The 23,268-nt window shown below is 51.0% G+C and overlaps 2 protein-coding genes across 2 annotated transcripts in view; both read left to right on the top strand.

Moving 5' to 3' along the window:
* nf1a (neurofibromin 1a) overlaps nt 1-23,268 on the top strand; it is a 252,393-nt gene that overhangs the window by 109,186 nt on the left and 119,939 nt on the right. The window lies entirely within an intron of this gene.
* Nucleotides 566-1,363, top strand: triap1 (TP53 regulated inhibitor of apoptosis 1). Its single transcript, XM_056440877.1, has one exon. The coding sequence runs from the start codon at nt 840-842 to the stop codon at nt 1,062-1,064; it is 225 nt and encodes a 74-aa protein (XP_056296852.1). The 5' UTR covers nt 566-839; the 3' UTR covers nt 1,065-1,363.

The raw sequence follows: 23,268 nt of genomic DNA, 5'->3' as shown, positions 1-23,268 counted from the left end.
AATATTGTATGCTTATAATATCAGCAGGTTTATTTAAGCATGAACTACAAACATAGAAACCTTCGGTCATACCTTAAAAAGCCTTATTATATTCTATATATTCAGATAGAAACCCAGTGAAATTGTGTGTAGCTTGAATTGTGTTATGTTATTCTTATCTATGCAAGAATGCTTCATGAATAATAAGTTTAAAACAAATTCAATGTTTGAATTGATCATGTTCACTCAATTTAGATTTGAATGATAAGCACATACACTTTTAATAAATAATATAATTTCCATTTGTTTAATATATAAATAAATATAATATATAATGTAAATAAATGATAACATTATTGCCACCTGCAGTTGGGCTCATTAATAAAGTCCAGGACCCCCACACCCACAGGACAGATTACTGCACACTCTTTCTTCATTAATATACACTTTTCTTTATTATTTATCATACTTGTTTCAACGTATATTTATTGACCATATAATGTTAAATACTATTGATAAATACTATTGTACTGTCTTTATTGTTTTAAAACCATCGTCTAAATTCCTTGTATGAGTGACGGACGTTCCATTAAACTGTTTATGATGAAGATAACAATCCGTTTTCAACGTGTTCCTGTTCTTCGCGATTCCTCGGGGAGTGATCCCTCCTCCTCACGGAACTATCTCTGACGCGTCGGTGACGCTATTACGTACGACGCTGCGTGCTCTCAAACCCGCCAATCACGGCGCGCGGCTCAAGGAGAGTCCCGCACTGCTCGCGCTGCCTCACGTCAGATTTTAAATCTCTTCTTTTCTTCCGCTTCTTCGTCGCGTCGGCGCGGATTCTTCAGCCGGGCGGAATGAACAGCGTCGGGGAGGCCTGCACCGACCTGAAGCGGGACTACGACCAGTGCTTCAACCGCTGGTTCGCGGACAAGTTCCTGAAGGGGGACCGCAGCGGGGACCCGTGCACCGAGACCTTCCGGGAGTACCAGCGGTGCGTGCAGAAGGCCATCCGGGAGAAGGACATCCCGGTGGACGGGGTGGAGTTCATGGGCCCCAACAAGGACAAGCCCGAGAGCTGATGATGGAGGAGGAGGAGGAGGAGGAGGAGCAGGAGGAGGAGCAGGAGGAGCAGGAGGGGGCGTAGCACTCGACTGATCAAGCCATACGAGTCAATACGGACCGTCCGAGAGGCCCACTGAGCATGCGCAGAGGCAGAGCTGCTGCGGGACAAGGAGTGCGCATGCGCGCGTCGAGTCCAGATGATTAATATCGTCCAGTTTTCTTTACCTGTGTTCACACACAATGATTACTCATTTAGGACTATTTTTGGACATTTTCATTTCCCCCATATTTATTAATTAAAATAATTATAATAAAACGGCTGTGTTTGTGGGTTTCTGCAATATTTTAATATCTAATAGCATAACATGTAATTGAGAACATTCATTTATATGTTTTAGATCCAATGAGATATTCTTTTAATATTGTGGAGAATTACAGGATTACAGCAGCTAAACGGTAAAGAGACGAAAACAAGTCAAATGAACACTAAACATCTACAATGACTGAATATTATATTCTATATATATATATATATACACTACCATTCAAAAGTTTGGGATCACCCAGACAATTTCGTGTTTTCCATGAAAACTCACACTTTTATTTATCAAATGAGTTGCAAAATGTATAGAAAATATAGTCAAGACATTGACAAGGTTAGAAATAATGATTTGTATTTGAAGTATTAATTTCTTTCTTCAAACTTTGCCAAAGAATGCTCCTTTGCAGCAATTCCAGCATTGCAGACCTTTGGCATTCTAGCTGTTAATTTGTTGAGGTAATCTGTTGACATGTCACCCCACGCCCTGAAGCACCTCCACAAGTTGGATTGGCTTGATGGGGGGGGCCATTCAAAACCCCGGGGCCCAAAAACCCCTGGGGTTAGAGGAAGGGTCCCCTTTAGGAGGAGGGTTCGCTGGAACCCAAAGACCCTTTCCAAACCCCTCTAAGGGACAGGAGGGTATTAAGGAACCAACACGGGGAACCAGTGGAGGGCCACTTCAGGACAGGTCCACCCCCTTGGGAAAGGGGGTCCACCTCGTCTAGGACAGGGCCACCTCCGGCGGAGGGCCCGTCTAAGGAGGCCACCCTAGAAAGGGTCCCCCTCTAGGGGGCCACCGTCTAGGGGGGGCCCACCTGTCTAGGACGGAGGGTCCACCTCGTCTGGAAAAGGGGTTTGAGGGGTCCACCTCGTCGGACAGGGGCCCCCTTCTAGGACAGGTCCACCGTCGGGAGGAGGGTCCACTCGTCTAGGACAGGCCACCTCGTCTGGACGGAGGGTCCACCTCTTGGACAGGCCCACCTGGCAGGCCTCTCTAGGACAGGAGGGGTCCACCTCGCAGGCATGCAGGGGGGGGTCCCCTCGTCTAGGCCCGGAGGGCCCCGCCGGAGGCCCACCTCGTCTAGGACGGAGGGGTTCCCGCTGGAGGGGGCCCCTCGGGCAGGAGGGCCACCTCGTCAGGACAGGCCCCCTAGGACAGGTCCACCTCGTCTAGGCGGAGGGTCCACCTCGTCTAGGACGGGGGTCCACCTCGTCTGGGACGGGGGGCCCCTAGGCCCGGGGGCACGTCTGGCAGGTCCACCCGTGGACGGAGGGGTCCCCGTCCGGACGGGGGTCCACCGCTGGCCCGGAGGGCCCCTCCTGGGGGCCACCTCGGGACAGGAGGGGTCCACCTGCGGACAGAGGGGTCCCCCTGCTGGACAGGTCCCTCGTCTAGGACGGTCCACCTCGTCTAGGGAGGGTCCCCCTCTTTAGGAGAGGGGTCCACCCGGCGGGGGCCCCTCGCCCAAAGGACAAGGGGTCCACCTCGTTAGGAAAGGGGTCCACCTCTCTAGGACGGGGGCCACCTCGTCTAGGAAGGGGGTCCCCGTCTAGGACAGGCCCCCTTTCCAGGACAGGCCCCCGTCGGAGGAGGGTCCCCTCGTCTAGGACAGGAGGGGTCCACCTGTCTGGGCCCCCAAGGGGTCCACCTCGTGCGGAGGTCACCTCGTCTGGGGTCCACCTCGTCTGGGACGGAGGGCCCCTCGTCTGGACGGGGAGGGGTCCACCTCTGGACCGAGGGTCCACCTTCTAGGACAGGGGGTCCCCCTCGTCTAGGACCAGGGGGGGTCCACCTCGTCTGGACGGAGGGTCCACCCGGGCAGGTCCACCTCGTCTGGAAGGGGGTCCACCTCGTCTGGCGGAGGGTCCACCTGGGGTCTGGCAGGAGGGGCCACCTCTCTAGGACCGGGGGGTCCACCTGTCGGACGGGGTCCACCTGGGCCCAGGTCCACCTCGTCTAGGACCAGGGGTCCACCTCGGGAGGCCCTCGTCTAGGACGGGGGTCCACCCGTCTGGCCCGAGGGTCCACCTCGTCTGGACGGGGGGTCCACCTCGTCTAGGACAGGGTCCACCTCTCTAGGACCCCCCTGGACAGGTCCCCCCCGGGAAAGGTCCACCTCGGGGGGCCCCTCGTCTGGCCCGAGGGCCACCTGTCTAGGACAGGAGGGTCCACCTCGTCTAGGAAAAGGGGTCCACCTCGTCAGGAGGTCCACCTCTCTAGGAGGCCCCGGGAGGGGCCACCTCGTCTAGGCCCGGAGGGCCCCTCGTCTGGCCCGGGGGCCCCCCTAGGACCAGGGGGTCCCCCTTAGGACAGGAGGGTCTGGGGAGGGTCCACCTCGTCTAGGACAAGGGGGTCCCTCTTTGGACGGGCCCCGTCTAGGACGGGCCCTCGTCTAGGACCGGAGGGGTCCACCTCTTAGGACAGGGGGTCCACCTCTCTAGGACGGGGGCCCCTCGTCTAGGACGGAGGCCCCCTTAGGCCACCTCTCTAGGACGGGCCACCTCGTTAAGGGGGCCCCCTCGGAGGGCCCGCGCGAGGGGTCCACCCTGGCGGAGGGGTCCACCTGTCTAGGACAGGAGGGGTCCCCTCGTCGGGGACAGGCCCCCCTAGGACAGGTCCACCTTTAAGGGGGGACCCTTGGACGGTCCACCCGGGAGGGGCCGCGGGAAAGGCGGGAAGGGTCACCTCGTCTAGGCCCGGGGGCCCCCTCGTCTGGGAGGCCACCTCGTCAGGACAGGGGGTCACTGGACAGGAGGTCCCCCCGGGCGGAGGGTCCACCTTGGACGGAGGCCCCCGTCAGGCCCGGGGGGACCCAGGACGGAGGGCCCCCCTTTAGGGACGGGGCACCTCATCAGGACGGAGCCAGTCAGAGGGGCCACCCGGAAGGCCCACGCTGGACGGGCCACCTGAGACCAGGGGCCGTAGGACAGGAGGGGTCAGCAGGGGAGGGCCATGGAGACAGGGGGACAGACGGGGAGAGGCATGAGGGACAGGGAGGGCCCCTTTTAGGCAGCATGGGGGAAAACCGGGGGAAACCCTTTAGAGACAGCCAGGGGAGGACAGGAGGACGCGGGAAGCCAACGTAGACGGGCCCGGGAGGCCCGGGGAAACGCAGGGAAGCCCCCCGAAGACGGAAGGGGACCCGCGGGGAGGACACGGTAGGACAAAGGTAGCAAGGGTGAAGGCCGACAGGTGAGAGACGGGTCAGAGAGAGACAGGTGAGAGACAGACGGGTGAGAGAGACAGGTGAGAGACAGACAGGTGAGAGAGACGGGTGAGAGACAGACGGGTGAGAGACAGCTGAGAGAGAGAGACAGGTGAGAGAGACAGGTGAGAGACAGACAGGTGAGAGGGAGGTGAGGGAGAGACAGCTGAGAGAGAGAGACAGGTGAGAGAGACAGGTGAGAGACAGACAGGTGAGAGAGACAGGTGAGAGAGACAGGTGAGAGAGAGACAGGTGAGAGAGGAGAGAGAGGGGAGACAGGTGAGGGGAGACAGGTGAGAGAGAGACAGGGTGAGAGAGACTGAGGTGAGAGACAGACAGGTGAGAGTCAGACAGGTGAGAGACAGACAGGTGAGAGACAGACAGGTGAGGGACAGACAGGTGAGAGACAGACAGGTGAGAGACAGACAGTTGAGAGAGAGACAGGTGAGAGAGAGAGACAGGTGAGAGAGAGACAGGTGAGAGAGAGACAGGTGAGAGACACAGACGGGTGACAGACAGACAGGTGAGAGACAGACAGGTGAGACAGACAGGTGAGAGATAGACAGGTGAGAGACAGACAGTTGAGAGAGAGACAGGTGAGAGAGAGAGACGGGTGAGAGAGAGACAGGTGAGAGAGAGACAGGTGAGACAGACAGGTGAGAGACAGACAGGTGAGACAGACAGGTGAGAGACAGACAGGTGAGAGACAGACAGGTGAGACAGACAGGTGAGAGACAGACAGGTGAGGGACAGACAGGTGAGAGACAGACAGGTGAGAGACAGACAGTTGAGAGACAGACAGGTGAGAGAGAGACAGGTGAGAGACAGACAGGTGAGAGACAGACAGGTGAGAGACAGACAGGTGAGACACAGACAGGTGAGAGACAGACATGTGAGAGACAGACAGGTGAGGGACAGACAGGTGAGAGACAGACAGGTGAGAGACAGACAGGTGAGAGACATACAGGTGAGGGACAGACAGGTGAGAGACAGACAGGTGAGAGACAGACAGGTGAGACAGAGACAGGTGAGAGACAGACAGGTGAGACACAGACAGGTGAGAGACAGACAGGTGAGACAGAGACAGGTGAGAGACAGACAGGTGAGAGACAGACAGGTGAGACACAGACAGGTGAGAGACAGACAGGTGAGACAGAGACAGGTGAGAGACAGACAGGTGAGAGACAGACAGGTGAGACACAGACAGGTGAGGGAGGGTTCTGATCAATGATTTGTCTTTTATGATCGATATTTAATTATCAGACTCGTACCTCATAGTCGAGGACGGAGGGCGTGTAGAGCCTAGAACCCAGATCCTCCTGGGAAGGACACACACACACACACACACACACAGACACACACACAGACACACACACACACACAGACACACACACACACACACACACACACACACACAGACACACACACACACACAGACACACACACACACACAGACACACACACACAGACACACACACACACACAGACACACACACACAGACACACACACACACAGACACACACACACACACACACACACACACACACAGACACACACACACACACAGACACACACACACACAGACACACACACACACACACACACACACACACACACACACACACACACACACACAGACACACACACACACACACACAGACACACACACACACAGACCACACACACACACACACACAGACACACACACACACACACAGAGACACAGAACACACACAGACACACACACACACACACACACACACACACACACACACACACACACACACACACACACACACACACACACACACACACACACACACACACCAGGTCTATAATCAGGGGACCCAGGTGTACACAGCATCATCTGCGCGGGGTCCTACCTGCTGGGGGGCGAGTCTGATGAGGGTCTGGACCCGATGGAGGAGGTCTCGGGTGCAGAGTCTGGCGGCCGGTCCTGGCAGCAGGAGGAGGAGCAGGAGGAGAACCGTGTACACACTGACCGAGGAGGACCTCCTTCTCAGCGTGGCCGGACCCCCATCCCTCTGCTTTGCATCCAGGACTCTCAGGGTCCAGCCCGGAGGTCCACATCCGGGCCCCCGGGTCCTCTTTGAGGGGCCCCGGTCAGGAGGCCGGGGGGGAATACCCAAATCAGCCGAGGAAACCCGGACGGCTCCCTGAGCCTCCAGCGACTGCCGAGGAACCCACGAGCAAAGACCTGGCCCGAGGAGTCAGAACTGGAACGAACCGGATTCACACTCCTTCAGTTGCTCCTGACCAAGGAGGAGAAGAAGGAGAACTGTGGACCAAGAAGGAGGAGAAGAAGAGTTTCCTACCAAATCCGTCTCCATGAAGTTGTAAGTCTTCATTCACCCGAGAGCCTCCTCCTCTTCTTCTTCTCCCACTCTCCTCTCCTCCAGTTTTCACTTTCTCACTTTCTCACTCCTCATTCCCCCTCCTCCTCCTCCCATTCCTCCTCCTCTTCCCATTCCTCACCTCCTCCTCTTCCCATTCCTCCTCCTCTTCTTAGTTCCTTCTGTCATTCTCCTCTCTCCTGCCCTCCTGTTTTCACTTTCTCACTCCTCCTCCTCCTCCTCCCATTCGTCCTCCTCCTCCTCTTCTTAGATCTGTAAAGAATATATATTATAGCTTAGCACAGCCTAGTATTGTTTGCATAAATATTATGTGTAAGATGGAAAACACTGAATGGAAGTTAAAATCTCCAGCGGAGCACTCTGGTGCCTGACTGATCTAAAGAAAGATAACAGTGACGCTTGGTGAGGTTCTGTTAGCCCCCCTCCTCCCGTCCACACATTCCGGAGGTGATCACATACAAAGAGCTCTCTATACTCTCAGAGCATAGGAAGGGTCCAGATGTGGCCATTATTCTCCTTTTAGACACTCAAGGCCTCCTCACTTTCCCCCACCCTACCCCTCACACGCTCACACACTCACACGTGGGAAGAAGCCCCCCGGTGTGTGGACGGCCTTCGGAGAAGATCCAGGCCCCATTCCTGAAGAGATAAGGCCCCGAAGGGAGTCTTCTTACAAGAGAGGGACTATTAAATCAACTATCTCCTTCCAACACTTTTCACAACATATGCTCTCATTGGCAGACGAGAAGAACCAATGAAGGAGCGACAACGGCGGAAGCAAAGGAACGAGAGCCAATGAGAAAACCCCACCCCCTTATCTCCTGACCAATCACAACTGTTCCTTTCGGCTATTTAAAATGGCTGCACACTCTGAACCGGCGTCTTCTCTCCAGCGCTGGGGCCACTGGTCCCAGCGGAGGAGGGGGGTCCATGCATGATGTCTACTTGTATCCTGATTTCTGAATAAAACGCTTATAGATATAACGTAGAAGTCTAGCGCTCTTTCTTCCAGTGAGTGTCGTCCAGGTGTGGTGTGTCGCTGTCCAACTCCAACAAAATGGTAGCAGACGAATGGTTGTGAAATCCGGTCCAGAGACCTGAGGAGAACGACAGAGACCCCGGACGGACCACTGCTTTCAAGGCCCACTCCAAAAAACTGATCAAACACCGGTGTACAAAATAAGGTAGGACTGAACCTATTTATTTTTGAATCAGTCAGATTGAATACTCTAAATTTGATCAGGAGTATTGGGTAGTATTGAAACTGCTAAACTTGTTTGACTTGATTTTAATAGAAATAAAGCGTAAAAAGGGAAATCACGATACAGTTTGACACTAAAGTCCTCTAACATACGTGAGGCCAGCCATAAGGCTGGAGAGACGACCTCGAAGGAGTGTGGGCCGCGCAGTCTGAAGTCCTCTAACATCGTGAGGCCAGCCATAAGGCTGGAGAGCGACCTCGAAGGGTGTGGGCGTGGTCTGAAGTCCTCTAACATACGTGAGGCCAGCCATAAGGCTGGAGGCGACCTCGAAGGAGTGTGGGCCGCGTAGTCTGAAGTCCTCTAACATACGTGAGGCCAGCCATAAGGCTGGAGAGACGACCTCGAAGGAGTGTGGGCCGCGCAGTTCGAAGTCCTCTAGCATAAGTGAGGCCGGCGGGTAACGCTGGAGAGTCGACCCGAAGGAACCGGGGCGCGCAGTTCGAAGTCCTCTAGCATAAGTGAGGCGGCGGGTAGCAGCTGGAGAGTCGACCCGAAGGAACGGGGCAGCATGTCTAAGAGTCCTCAGATATTACGTGAGGCCAGCCATAAGGTTGGAGAGACGACCTCGAAGAAGTGTGGGCCGCGTAGGAATTAAACACACGTGTATGCATAAACTGTGAATGAATGTTGAATACCGGTGGTGAATGAATAAAAGTTGTCAAAATGGAATCAACAGAGCAGAGTCGAAACCTCACGGTGTCAACGCAAGCTCTAGTCTGTTGAATTGCACGAGTGATAAATGAGGATTTATTGTTCTGAAAGGCACGCTGCCGAGTAAAGAACACATTGTATGGCGATTATGTACTATGTTTAAGAGCAGGTACGAGTTTGAGATTGAGGAGGATACTGAGAAACAAAGAGGTAACTCCGCTTAACACGCAGAAATACAAGAACAGAAAGGAGGGGACAAGCAGAGAGCTGCTGCGGTCTCTTGGCGGCCTGCAGCACACAACAGAGCAGCCTCCCTACCCACTTGCTGCGCGCCGTTTTACACCCTGCAGGCACACAGGCGAGAGAATAACAGAGCAAGAACAAGGACGGAAGAATTCCTTTTGAGAATAACTATTAATTAGTAGAGTGTGCCATCTTTTTTTTGAAATGATGCTTTAAAGAAATGCATTGTTTTGCCAAAGTTTTAATTTTTCTTTAAATTAACTGATCAATTGCTTGCTAGCTCAGTCGGTGAGAATGAGACTTCTAATTCAAAGGTTGTAGGTTATTCAGTTTTAAATTGATCCTTTATTATTTTATATAGTCATCTATTTTATATTTTAGTATAATTTTCCTCAGTCTCTCTTAAAGATTTGACCCCTTTCAAGCATAACTGCAGTTTTTTCAGCCACAAGGCACCTCTCTTAGCAGTTCAGATAAAAATAATAAAAGAAACTGAGAAAAAGGTTGATGGTTCTAAGATAATGATGATGCCACCATTTGATGGTGAGGGAGGAGCAGCTTATTTAGGTAGAATCAGAGAGTTGTAGAACGACAAACTAGGGAAAGATTTCCTTGAAGATAGCATGACTGAACAGTTTTTAGGTTATCAATAGAATCATCAGTGACTGTGACCATACAGACCGAGCTGAAAGGGATAGTAGGACTAAAGTACATGAACTTCTATGACTGGGAAGCTCAGGTCAGACGCCAAACAGATAAAATAAACAGAGCAGAGAAAAGATGACCTGACCAAAGCAGAAGTAAATGGCACAAGCCACGGTGCAGCAGACTGCAGCACAACTACATGGACCTTAAGTCCTGTATAGTCCGTATCCAGCCCCTCCTCCAAATCCATAAGCACTGATCTATCAACAGCTACAGCAAGCCACGTTTGCACCGCTTCAAGCTTAGTTCCCTCAAACCTTATGTTCCGCAACAGGCGGGTCAGCAGCCCACAACAGAGAGATAATATGCATAAAAGAAGCCCGTTCAGGAGTAAGAGGAGTAACAACTGGGGCAACGGAGGCTTTAGACGAGTATTAATATTTTTTTATTATAGTCAGGCTGGACATTGGGCTAATTTTTGTCCTTATCCACCACAGGGTTAGCAGTCTCAGTCAGGACCACTTCAGTACTCTCTTAATGTCAACCCCGCCACAACAAGCACCCAACACATAGCCACAGCCACAAGGCAATAGTGATCCACGGCACCAGGCCCGGACCAGAGACACAACATTAGGCGTGCCCAGATCCAACAGCTGACAGCGAACTGTACTCACTGAACAGAAATGTGCCACGCCCACTAGTCACCCAATGATTCAACTGGAGACTAAAGAGACACTGAACAGGAAGCAAAGGGTCCGGTGGGACAGAGTAGATGATGATGACATCACACCTCTGCATGACAACAGCCAGCAGTGGAGACTTTGGTTCAAAGTCCTGCATCCCTACTCGCCACCAGGGGACCAAAGACATTGTGCCCTTAACTCCTCCTTGATACAAGATGAGATCTGAGATCCTGAGGGACTGCCTGCAACACGAGATTGAGGTTCGTGAAGACCCAGCTGAGGAGGCTTGGAGATCGATGCAGAGAAGCAAGGAGTAGCAGCGGCTGGTGAATGAACACCAGAGTTGCAGATTGTATGCAGTCGTTGATTGCAGCTCCACATCACAGTGTTGGTCCAGAGTGGAGGCACAGAGAAGAACAATGGTGAACGCAGAGGTTGAGGCTACGGACTGGGTGCACAAACAAAATGAACACTTGCATTACTCCACATTTGAGAATATGTAAAGAACTGCACACACACATCGGAGGTCAGTTAGTATTAGAGACACATGCTTAGACACACACATAGTAGAGAACACTGATCATGGGGACACTGACAACATGCGAAACTTATTTCCAGACACTTTTAGGACTAAAGGGTGAACTGATGTGTGACTGATTCCGATAGCTCCCGTAGAGATAGTTAAAACCGCACGATTCCAATTTAATCGTCACCAGCATCCCTTAAGGATGGAACAGACTGTAGATATATTTTTTAAATCATAGAATGGTTGTTATAGGAAGGTGTACTGGAGAGGACGAGGGCTCCCTGGAATACATTAATTACTTACAGTTTTTGCCTATTGCTTACACACGTTTTGCTAAATTTGGCTCATTGTGTCAAAACTCTACACACAAGCAAAGAAGACACCACACTGGGAAATAAACCATTCACATCTATGTCAAATTGAAACTCTGCTATCAAAACCTAACAATCCTTTGTCAAAATGTCACTCTGATGACAAAATGATGCCCACTTGCATCATATGAATACACTTTCAGATCAGCAGCAACACACTAGTCTACTTTATATAAAAAACTGCAGTCTTTTGTTTTCAATGTTTTTATTCAGTTCCATAGAGGGCATATTTTCACAACAACCAAAAAAATGAAACACTGAATTCAAAATCATTACATTAGTATATTTTACAGTACAGTACATTTAGTTAAAACAAAAATAAAACAAACAATACACTACTGTAAACACAGAAAAATACAATTGTGCGCAAGTGGGCTTATGGATCCTGCCGTCTGTTGGGGTCTGGCCACAGGATCTCATCAACATCACAAGCAATGTCTTCTCTCGCTAAGCATCGGGGAAAATATCCCCTTGTGTGAATCCATCCCTGGATTGACCTCACCTCGATGTCTCATGAGCCTGTTCCATTGCCTGCAGAAGAGGCATACGGGCATGTGGTTGGCGGTCATATACGCGCCATCTCCAAACGGAAAATACAGTTTTTCTCGATTGCTTAAACAAATTTTTTGAAAGCATGCCTCGTTTTCTCAAAACTCTAAACACAAATCCCAAAACCACTCACACAAAATGCAAAACGCTTTATATCTCCTGCAAAATGCAACTTTGTTTTCAAATGACAAACACAGCCCATTATATGAGTAGACATTTTAAGCATCGATTGAACACTGATGTGCTCAATGGAAAACACGACTATGAAATGGGAAAACACCAGTATGAAGGCCTTATCAGGAGCATGCCTTTTCAAGTCCAGTGGTACTGTTCGCTTTCTCCTGTTGTAAATATTGTAAATGTATAATGTTTTAACTCAAAATATAAAACAATCCAACAAAAATGTTTCTTTCTTTTTCTAATTTTTCACAGAACAAACAATAGAAAATAGACCAGTAGTCAACAACAAAAGAAGAAAAGTGTAAATAAAAAAGGACAACAAAAATACTCCTCTGTGTGAGGATTTGCAGTGCTCTCTCCTTCTGTTCCCCTTTGTTTTGTTATTGTCTATCTGTCTTCCGGGCTGGGCGTGGCTGACCCACTGTTGATTCCCACCAACTCTCCTCCTCAGCTGCTGCTCATCCTCCTGATTACTACTCACCTCCACCTGCATATATACCCGGTTCCTTCATCCAGTATTTACCAGTTAAATCGTTTCACCACGCTGGTAAATCGACTCGGTAAAACGTAGTTAGCAGTACCTTGTACTCTCAGTATCTCTGTCCAGTACCCCCTGCCTGCTCCTCTGCCTGCCACGTCCAGCCACCATTCTTCCGTCTGGGTTCCTCCGTGCTTCCACGCACACCTGCCCCAGCCTACCAGCTCACGTCAGCTCTGGAACCCCGGCATCGGACCTCCGCTCCTCCTCTCCTCCGTGCTTCCACGCACACCTGTCTTAGCCTGCTAGCTCTAGTCAGCTCTGGATCCCTGGCTTCAGTCCTCCACTTCCACCTCGGAGGAGACTCGCTGCTGGTCCGGGACTTTGTGGATTATCAGTTCCCCTGTCGTCAGTGTGACCGGTTTTTGGAGGGGGAATAAACCTGTTTCCCTTCATAAGTTCTGTCTCCTCATGATAGTGTTCAGTATTGTGGGTTCACTCCTGGAGCTCTCGGAGAGCGTAACACTCTGCCTCTCTGGTCTCCTCTATCTTCCATGTTTTCATCCATTCTTCTTCAAATCAGGAGGTCACCTGTGGCCCTTATATTGCTAAAGTCTTGATTCCAAATTGCACAACAGCCATGGAAATGGAAGTTTTGCCAATTGAATAGCAGTGTGTTCTGTCTGAACACAAGGATGTTTTGGCATTGATGAAGTGTGCAAAGTAGAGAGGATGGTGTTTAGTGTTTTGAAGAAAGTGTGGCTAACAATTGAAATCTGTGTCTAAAGCAGATAATTGTGCTTATAGTTTAGCGGAAATGGTTTAGGGAGTTGGCACATGTTACAGGTTGTGGCAATTGTGTTAGAAGTTCCAGTTTTTGTGTGTAAGCAATCGAGAAAAACTGTAATTTCCTAAACCTGGAAAATGGGCCTTGATATGGGGCCAATAAATAAATTTGTAACCCGTTCTTTAATAATTAGGCCGACTTATTATGATCAGATCAACGTGCTAATTTTTTGTTTTAATACTGTACATGGGGTAAAAAAGTGCGAGTCGGATTAACCAAGGGCCAGGTCAAACTAAATTTTTTCTTGTTCCTTTGTGAGAAGACACGAGGTCAGTGGGGGTGAGACACATTAGCATAGTAGACGCCAGTACGTGGTTGTTGTTGTAAATTACATCCGACACACCAGTTACATGCTGCTGCTGTTTTCACCAACACATTTTGACAATTTGGATTTAAGAGATATTTTTCTTTGAGTACTATTGCCAGTGTTGAAGATATAGTGTTGGGTTTACTATTGATTTTTGATAAACAATAGTGGTTATTATTACAGTAATGCCGTTAGGCGTGAGTAATTGATTTCTCATCACTGTTTCAGTACTGAGTTTTTATTTGTTTATCTTTTTTTTTTTTTTGATGGACAGTTTTAGAGAATAGTGTTGGGTTTACTGTTTTTTGGGAAAAGACAGTGGTTATTATTACAGTAATGCCATTAGGCTTACGAGTAATTGATTTCTCATCACCGTATAAAAATTGAGGTTTTTATTTTAGTCGGTTTCAAAGGATAGTTTTGGGTTTACTGTTTTTTGGAAAAATAGTGGTTATTATTACAGTCGTCCGTTGGATGTACGAGTAATCGATTTCTCATGAGCTGTTAAGAAACTGACACCTATTTATGCGACGTGCTAAATTGGCAGTTTTGTTTAAAGTAACAAATATTCTCCCATTCTACAGTATATTGTTAAATGTTTTGTGTAATAATAACGTCCTTTCCATTTTGACAGCTGCAGGCTGTAACAAGTCTTGATGCTTGACTGTTTTGATTGTCTGTGATTGCTGTTTAACCAAAGTAACAGTTTCTGCCATCTTGTTTACGAAAGATTGAAAGAAAAAAAAAAGATTTGCATAAAAGTAACAGTCTTTTCCCATATTTGAGACTACGTTGTATAATTGTGTACACTGTACATTTGCTAATTTGAAATTTATCCCAACGCTTTCGCACCCACGTTTAGACACATAATGTAGAAAAAATTGTCTTTCAATTTCTTTCGAAAAATCGATTTACGATTTTGTGAGGGATTTTGATCTGACATTTTTTAGGAATTTCTGTGCTCTACATTTACATTTCCTTACATGTATTAAGCCTCAGCACCTGATCCCCCTTAACAAGAAAGAAGTTGACTGCAACATGCATCCACCTTGAGTTTTCTGAATCAAAGGTTGTTTCAGAGAAAGGAGGGATAGAAGATGCAGAGACAGTTGTGGCTGATACCGAGATGTGGCGTTCGAGGAGTGATCATGTCTGGCTCGCACAGCTTTGCAACCAAACACTTACCACATTTAGAAACAAGCACCTACAAGAAGTTGAGAAATATTTCTAGAGAGCACATTCACACGGAGCAGTCTATTGCCCAATCACAGGTGATAGTCGCGAGAGCTAATCAACAATTGAAGCAATTGAGACAATGATGGCTAAATTATCCTCAAAGGAGGGAGAACATTTCTCTCCCATGAGTTATTGACATGAAGACCATATTTCAGAGAATATTCTGGGAAAAAAATAACTGACCAGATCTAAGTTTTTCTCCAAGTAGGTTGCTGAAGCCCACTAGGAGCCAGCTGATGAGTCATCAGTGGAACCAGGTGACTGGGTAAGACTCGAGGTTCACAAGAGGAAGTGGACTGAGCCCAGGTGGACAGGGTGTTTTGAAGTCATTGCAAGGACTTCACAGCGCCCTCCAGGTGAGAGGCTTCACCAAGAGGAGCACCGTATAACACATTGTACATTTGCAGATCAGCCGGCCAAAGAATCACAACCAGCCGCTGAATAGTTGCCTCATCAGGGTAATTCTGACTAACAGATGTGAGGTCACTTCCACACATTTCTGCCTAGGCGCAGGAGCGAGAGTTAGGACTGCAACACAGAAAGTTATGCATGTCGACATCAACTCTCACTGTTCACTGTGTGAGACTTGCCATTAGCTGCACCACCAGGTGCGACTGTTTTGTTTTCCATGATGCTTTCAAGGGCGAAGAGAAGATTGACGGACGAATACCTGCTATCAGATCCTAGTAGGTTTGAATATTTCTATGCCCTAGTCAAGGGCCATAGATAGGATCAATTGCATTTATCATAACCAGTAAAGATAAATAAAGTTAGATTGGATTGGATAAGTAATTGAGACTCTGTTGGATGACGGATGGCCATTTAATAGATGATTCCTCCCACACGGGGTGAGAATAGCTGTTCCTCCGACTCAGTTAAAGATTGCGAATTCAAGCCTAGAAAGTATTAGATACTTATTAAATATAGAAATTAAAATACAATTTTTCATAGTCAAGTGTCACATTCTGTATAGATCCGGCCTAGTGGCTGTTGTGTTGTGTTTTCTCATTCTCTTCAACAGCTACACCTGACGCTCCAGCATCGACCTCCATCGTGTGCTGACTGCCTGCTGTGAGGACCTGCCATGAGGAGCTGCCCACAGGAGCATCGGACACCATCATCACCCGGCTCAGAGACTGAGGAGCCAATGAAACACGATGCTGCCCATGCATGGGGTCATGTCGAATCCAGGGCCCATGCGACACCAGTGGAAGAAGAACAACAAGCCTGGCCAGGACGATCAGGCGAAATCAAGTTCGAGACCACGGATAAAGACCCCATCGACAGCCGGAGGAGGCGCTGTGAGGGAGCAGAGGAGCAGAAGGACCAGAAGGACCAGAAGGACCAGGACCAGAAGGACTTCCAGGACCCAGACCAGGATGAAGCAGATGGCGCAGACCAGACAGGATGAAGCAGATGAGTTGCAGCGGGGACGGATCGTCAACTGGTTATCAGGATGCCAACCTGCTACTCACCAGCCGCTAGGATGCAAGACCCCCCTGCCTGACCACTCTCAATTTCACCTCTTTCCTTCGACCTGCATTACAGATTTAGCGCACACAGACCTACTGACTTCTTCCCTAGGATGGAAGATCTAAGAGGTGGATCGGGTACCACATGACAGAAACCACGCCCCTGTTTCCATCCCTAACAGAGAGACTCTCTCCCGAAATAGGTTTCTTACAGGTCTTATGGGACCTTAATCTGAGCAACGAAGATTATATTTCAGGAGACTTATTCACGTCAAATGGCAGAGCTAAGACAGGACGAGAGACCAGGACACATAGCCACTTAGGGAAGCCAGGCCATGACAAGATCTGGCATAAAGAGGAAATAAATATTCCCAGAGGAAGGGTTCACATCCAGCGGATGTGAAAAGAGGATTGTAAAGAATATATATTATAGCTTAGCACAGCCTAGTATTGTTTGCATAAATATTATGTGTAAGATGGAAAACACTGAATGGAAGTTAAAATCTCAGCGAGCACTCTGGTGCCTGACTGATCTAAAGAAGATAACAGTGGCTTGGTGAGGTTCTGTTAGCCCCTCCCTCCGCATCCACACATTCGGAGGTGATCACATACAAAAGAGCTCTCTATACTCTCAGAGCATAGGAAGGGTCCAGATGTGGCCATTATTCTCCTTTAGACACTGAGGGTCACTCACTTTCCCCTTCACCTCCCCCTCACGCTCACACACTCACACGTGGGAAGAAGCCCCGGTGTGTGGGCCTTCGGAGAAGATCCAGGCCCCATTCCTGAAGAGATAAGGCCCCGAAGAGTCTTCTTAAGAGAGGGACTATTAAATCAACTCCCCTTTCCAACACTTTCACAACATATGCTCTCATTGGCAGGCGAGAAGAACCAATGAAGGGCGACAGCGGAAGCAAAGGAACGAGCCAATGAGAAAACCCCTTATCTCCTGACGAATCAGAACTGTTCCTTCGGCTATTTAAAATGGCTGCACACCTCTGAACCGGCGTCTTCTCTCTCCAGCTGCACTGGTCCCAGCGGAGGAGGGGGGTCCATGCATGATGTCTACTTGTATCCTGATTTCTGAATAAAACGCTTATAGATATAACGTAGAAGTCTACCGCTCTTTCTTCCAGTGAGTGTCGTCCAGGTGTGGTGTGTCGCTGTCCAACTCCAACAGATCCTTCTGTCATTCTCCACTCTTTAAGGGCACAATACGAAGGGGAAGGAGAGATTGAAGGGTAAACAACAACAACAACACAAAACAGACCAAAAAATAGATGCAAAATAACCACAACGGATAACGTCTTGAAGGTGACATCATCACATCTAGGACCGGAGGGGTCCACCTCGTCTAGGACAGGTCCACCTCGTCTAGGACCGGAGGGGTCCACCTCGTCTAGGACAGGAGGGGTCCATCTCGTCTAGTACAGGAGGGGTCCACCTCGTCTAGGACAGGAGGGGTCCAACTCGTCTAGGACAGGTCCACCTCGTCTAGGACCGGAGGGGTCCACCTCGTCTAGGACAGGAGGGGTCCATCTCGTCTAGGACAGGAGGGGTCCACCTCGTCTAGGACAGGAGGGGTCCACCTCGTCTAGGACAGGTCCACCTCGTCTAGGACCGGAGGGGTCCACCTCGTCTAGGACAGGTCCACCTCGTCTAGGACCGGAGGGGTCCACCTCGTCTAGGACAGGAGGGGTCCACCTCGTCTAGGACCGGAGGGGTTCACCTCGTCTAGGACAGGTCCACCTCGTCTAGGACAGGAGGGGTCCACCTCGTCTAGGACAGGTCCACCTCGTCTAGGACAGGAGGGGTCCACCTCGTCTAGGACCGGAGGGGTTCACCTCGTCTAGGACAGGTCCACCTCGTCTAGGACAGGAGGGGTTCACCTCGTCTAGGACAGGAGGGGTCCACCTCGTCTAGGACAGGAGGGGTCCACCTCGTCTAGGACAGGTCCACCTCGTCTAGGACAGGTCCACCTCGTCTAGGACCGGAGGGGTCCACCTCGTCTAGGACAGGAGGGGTCCACCTCGTCTAGGACTGGAGGGGTTGACCTCGTCTAGGACCGGAGGGGTTCACCTCGTCTAGGACAGGTCCACCTCGTCTAGGACAGGAGGGGTCCACCTCGTCTAGGACAGGTCCACCTCGTCTAGGACCGGAGGGGTCCACCTCGTCTAGGACCGGAGGGGTTCACCTCGTCTAGGACAGGTCCACCTCGTCTAGGACAGGAGGGGTCCACCTCGTCTAGGACAGGAGGGGTCCACCTCGTCTAGGACAGGTCCACCTCGTCTAGGACAGGTCCACCTCGTCTAGGACCGGAGGGGTCCACCTCGTCTAGGACGGGAGGGGTCCACCTCGTCTAGGACGGGAGGGGTCCACCTCGTCTAGGACAGGAGGGGTCCACCTCGTCTAGGACAGGTCCACCTCATCTAGGACAGGTCCACCTCGTCTAGGACCGGAGGGGTCCACCTCGTCTAGGACAGGAGGGGTCCACCTCGTCTAGGACAGGAGGGGTCCACCTCGTCTAGGACAGGTCCACCTCATCTAGGACAGGTCCACCTCGTCTAGGACCGGAGGGGTCCACCTCGTCTAGGACAGGAGGGGTCCACCTCGTCTAGCACCGGAGGGGTCCACCTCGTCTAGGACCGGAGGGGTTCACCTCGTCTAGGACAGGTCCACCTCGTCTAGGACCGGAGGGGTCCACCTCGTCTAGGACAGGAGGGGTCCACCTCGTCTAGGACAGGTCCACCTCGTCTAGGACCGGAGGGGTCCACCTCGTCTAGGACAGGAGGGGTCCACCTCGTCTAGGACAGGAGGGGTCCACCTCGTCTAGGACCAGAGGGGTCCACCTCGTCTAGGACAGGAGGGGTCCATCTCGTCTAGGACAGGTCCACCTCGTCTAGGACCGGAGGGGTCCACCTCGTCTAGGACAGGAGGGGTCCACCTCGTCTAGGACCGGAGGGGTCCACCTCGTCTAGGACAGGAGGGGTCCACCTCGTCTAGGACCAGAGGGGTCCACCTCGTCTAGGACCAGAGGGGTCCACCTCGTCTAGGACCAGAGGGGTCCATCTCGTCTAGGACAGGTCCACCTCGTCTAGGACAGGAGGGGTCCACCTCGTCTAGGACCGGAGGGGTCCACCTCGTCTAGGACAGGAGGGGTCCACCTCGTCTAGGACAGGTCCACCTCATCTAGGACAGGTCCACCTCATCTAGGACAGGTCCACCTCATCTAGGACCGGAGGGGTCCACCTCGTCTAGGACCGGAGGGGTCCACCTCGTCTAGGACAGGAGGGGTCCACCTCGTCTAGGACAGGTCCACCTCGTCTAGGACAGGAGGGGTCCACCTCGTCTAGGACAGGTCCACCTCGTCTAGGACCTGAGGGGTCCACCTCGTCTAGGACAGGAGGGGTCCACCTCGTCTAGGACCAGAGGGGTCCACCTCGTCTAGGACCAGAGGGGTCCACCTCGTCTAGGACAGGAGGGGTCCATCTCGTCTAGGACAGGAGGGGTCCACCTCGTCTAGGACAGGAGGGGTCCACCTCGTCTAGGACAGGTCCACCTCGTCTAGGACAGGTCCACCTCGTCTAGGACCGGAGGGGTCCACCTCGTCTAGGACAGGAGGGGTCCACCTCATCTAGGACAGGAGGGGTCCACCTCGTCTAGGACCGGAGGGGTCCACCTCGTCTAGGACAGGAGGGGTCCACCTCGTCTAGGACAGGTCCACCTCGTCTAGGACAGGTCCACCTCGTCTAGGACCGGAGGGGTCCACCTCGTCTACGACCAGAGGGGTCCACCTCGTCTAGGACAGGAGGGGTCCACCTCGTCTAGGACCGGAGGGGTCCACCTCGTCTAGGACAGGAGGGGTCCACCTCGTCTAGGACAGGTCCACCTCGTCTAGGACAGGTCCACCTCGTCTAGGACCGGAGGGGTCCACCTCGTCTAGGACAGGTCCACCTCGTCTAGGACAGGTCCACCTCGTCTAGGACCGGAGGGGTCCACCTCGTCTAGGACCGGAGGGGTTCACCTCGTCTAGGACAGGTCCACCTCATCTAGGACAGGAGGGGTCCACCTCGTCTAGGACAGGAGGGGTTCACCTCGTCTAGGACAGGAGGGGTCCACCTCGTCTAGGACCGGAGGGGTCCACCTCATCTAGGACCGGAGGGGTCCACCTCGTCTAGGACAGGAGGGGTCCACCTCGTCTAGGACCGGAGGGGTCCACCTCGTCTAGGACAGGGCCACCTCATCTAGGACCGGAGGGGTCCACCTCGTCTAGGACTGGAGGGGTCCACCTCATCTAGGACAGGTCCACCTCGTCTAGGACAGGTCCACCTCGTCTAGGACCAGAGGGGTCCACCTCGTCTAGGACAGGAGGGGTTCACCTCGTCTAGGACAGGAGGGGTCCACCTCGTCTAGGACAGGAGGGGTTCACCTCGTCTAGGACAGGAGGGGTCCACCTCGTCTAGGACAGGAGGGGTCCACCTCGTCTAGGACAGGTCCACCTCGTCTAGGACCGGAGGGGTTCACCTCGTCTAGGACAGGTCCACCTCGTCTAGGACAGGAGGGGTCCACCTCGTCTAGGACAGGTCCACCTCGTCTAGGACAGGTCCACCTTGTCTAGGACCGGAGGGGTCCACCTCGTCTAGGACAGGTCCACCTCGTCTAGGACCGGAGGGGTCCACCTCGTCTAGGACAGGTCCACCTCGTCTAGGACCGGAGGGGTCAGTCAAGGTGCTGCTCAACGGCCTCGCGAGCAGGCTGCGATGGCAGCGGTCTAGTTCACCTGCACGGAATTCAGGTGGTACCCCAGATACCGGACCTCCCTCCAACTGCACACTTCCCTGGGTTGGCGGTGAGCCGCGCCCGCCTCAGGGACTCCAGCACCGCGCCCACCCGCCACTCATGCTCCGCCCAGGTGGTGCTGCGGATGATCACCAAGTAGGCGGCGGCATACGCAGCGTGCGGACGCAGCACCCGGTCCATGAGGCGCTGGAAGGTGGTCCGAACTACCCGAAGAGAAGCGTGGAGAAGCAAACCCAAGAGAGTGGAGGAGGCCGTCTTGTCCTTGGAGGAATCTGCCAGGAGCCCTCGGTTAGTAAAGAAAGGGTCGTAAAGAAATGAGCAGTGCCCAGTCGGTCCAGGAGCTCGTCGACCCGGGGCATCGGGTAAGCCTCGACCCCCCTGCGATAGTCCACGCAGAACCATAGAGACCCATCCTTCTTGACTCAAGAACACTGGGGCTACACCAGGCACCGCGGGACTCTTCTATTACCCCCATCTCCAGCATGGCAGCCAATTCCCTCTGAACCACTTTTCTCTTGTGTTTAGGTCACCTGAAGGGTCGCGACCGCACCGCCACGCCCGGAGGACTCTCGATCTGGTGCTGCATGAGGTTTGTGCATCCGGGCAGGAGAGAGGACACGTCAGTAAACTCCTCTTCAACTGGGCCATGCCGGTTCTCTGGGTCCCGAAGCGATGGTCTTCACAAAGGCCGGATCGGTGGATTTTGGGACCTCGGGCCTTAGCTCCTCTCCCTCAGGTACCACCAGAGAAACAGAGTTCCTTTAACGAGGTTGAGAACCCCCCCACGGAGTCCTGCCCGACAACAGAGAACCCTGCAGAGCCCAGCAGCTGAGGCCAATTAGAGACCCCACCCCCACAGCTGCCACACTGAAATAAATAATGATACAAATATTTATCTTCACAGGTTTCTTAAGTACAGAGTTTGGTTACATTCCACCACTGCTGCTGTTTCTCATTATGTTGTTTTTGTTGGTGTTTACTCTCTCCATATCTTCTCTCACTGACTGCTTTTTAAGAATAAAAGTCTTCTTACCGTGACGGAGCTCCTCAGGAGGTCGGAGCTCAAAGCAAAACTGAAACTAAGACGCAGGTAAAGGTTTACATACCTGCTGAAGGTCAAAGGTCAAAGCAGGACTTATCTGATGGAGGCGTGTTTAGCCCTGCCCCAAAGCATACCCTGCTTTATTTATCTTTCAGAGGAGTCGCCCCCTGGTGGTCAGGAGAGAGAATGCAGCTTCAACACATGAAGCATAGACCGGAGGTTGAACTCACGTTTCATATCATATTTTTGTGTTTTTTATGATGTCATAATAAGAAACTATCTGTTCAGTGACAGTAAAATAACCTCATAAAGAACATTTGCAATCGAAGGTTCACGTGAAGCTCAGATCTCCTTCAGGGTCTCTGGTCTCTGGTGAAAGTCCTGCACACAGCCTGACTCTGATCATGTGGCATGGTGGTTATTCAAGTGTTCCCACTTCTTTATCCTTTGATTTATTTAGTGTGGTCTATAAACAATAAACAGTTCAAGAAGAATAAACAGAATAAATAATTAGCTTGGAGTTCAATCAAAAGCAGACTTTATGGACGGTAACCGGGTGAACATTGTGTTAATATTCAACTTTTCACCAGAAATAAACATTTTGTTCTCTCCCGTTTGTCACCAAGAGAAACACTTTATTATTCCATCTCCACATGTTTCATTTTACAGATTTACAGAATAATATTTTTATTTTTCAAATGGTTCATTTTGAATTTACACAATTATTTATTTAAATATATATATATTCTTTTCATGTTCTGAAAATATAATTTCCATTTCCAGGTTTCTAAATACTTCTCTCAGTATTTTAAACATTTTCTCTGATTTAAATCTGCATCAAAACAAAATAATTTAAAGGATTATTTGTTGGCTTTATTATTCATATTTTTTTTGAATTTCCGTTGTAAATAATTAAAAATAATAATCCGAGAATGTTTTCATGAAGGAATCATCAGCTGTTGACATGGAGTAAACATCTGGAATGTTTCTGCAGCACGTCAACAACAACAAAGAGAACAATCACG

The sequence above is a fragment of the Pseudoliparis swirei genome, chromosome 20 (assembly GCF_029220125.1).
Source record: "Pseudoliparis swirei isolate HS2019 ecotype Mariana Trench chromosome 20, NWPU_hadal_v1, whole genome shotgun sequence".
In the NCBI taxonomy this organism is placed as follows: Eukaryota; Metazoa; Chordata; class Actinopteri; order Perciformes; family Liparidae; genus Pseudoliparis; species Pseudoliparis swirei.
This window is presented reverse-complemented; position numbering and strand designations above follow the sequence as displayed.

Coding starts and splice junctions, on each gene's coding strand:
- triap1 (XM_056440877.1), top strand. CDS start 840: ATGAACAGCGTCGGGGAGGCCTGCACCGACCTGAAGCGGGACTACGAC.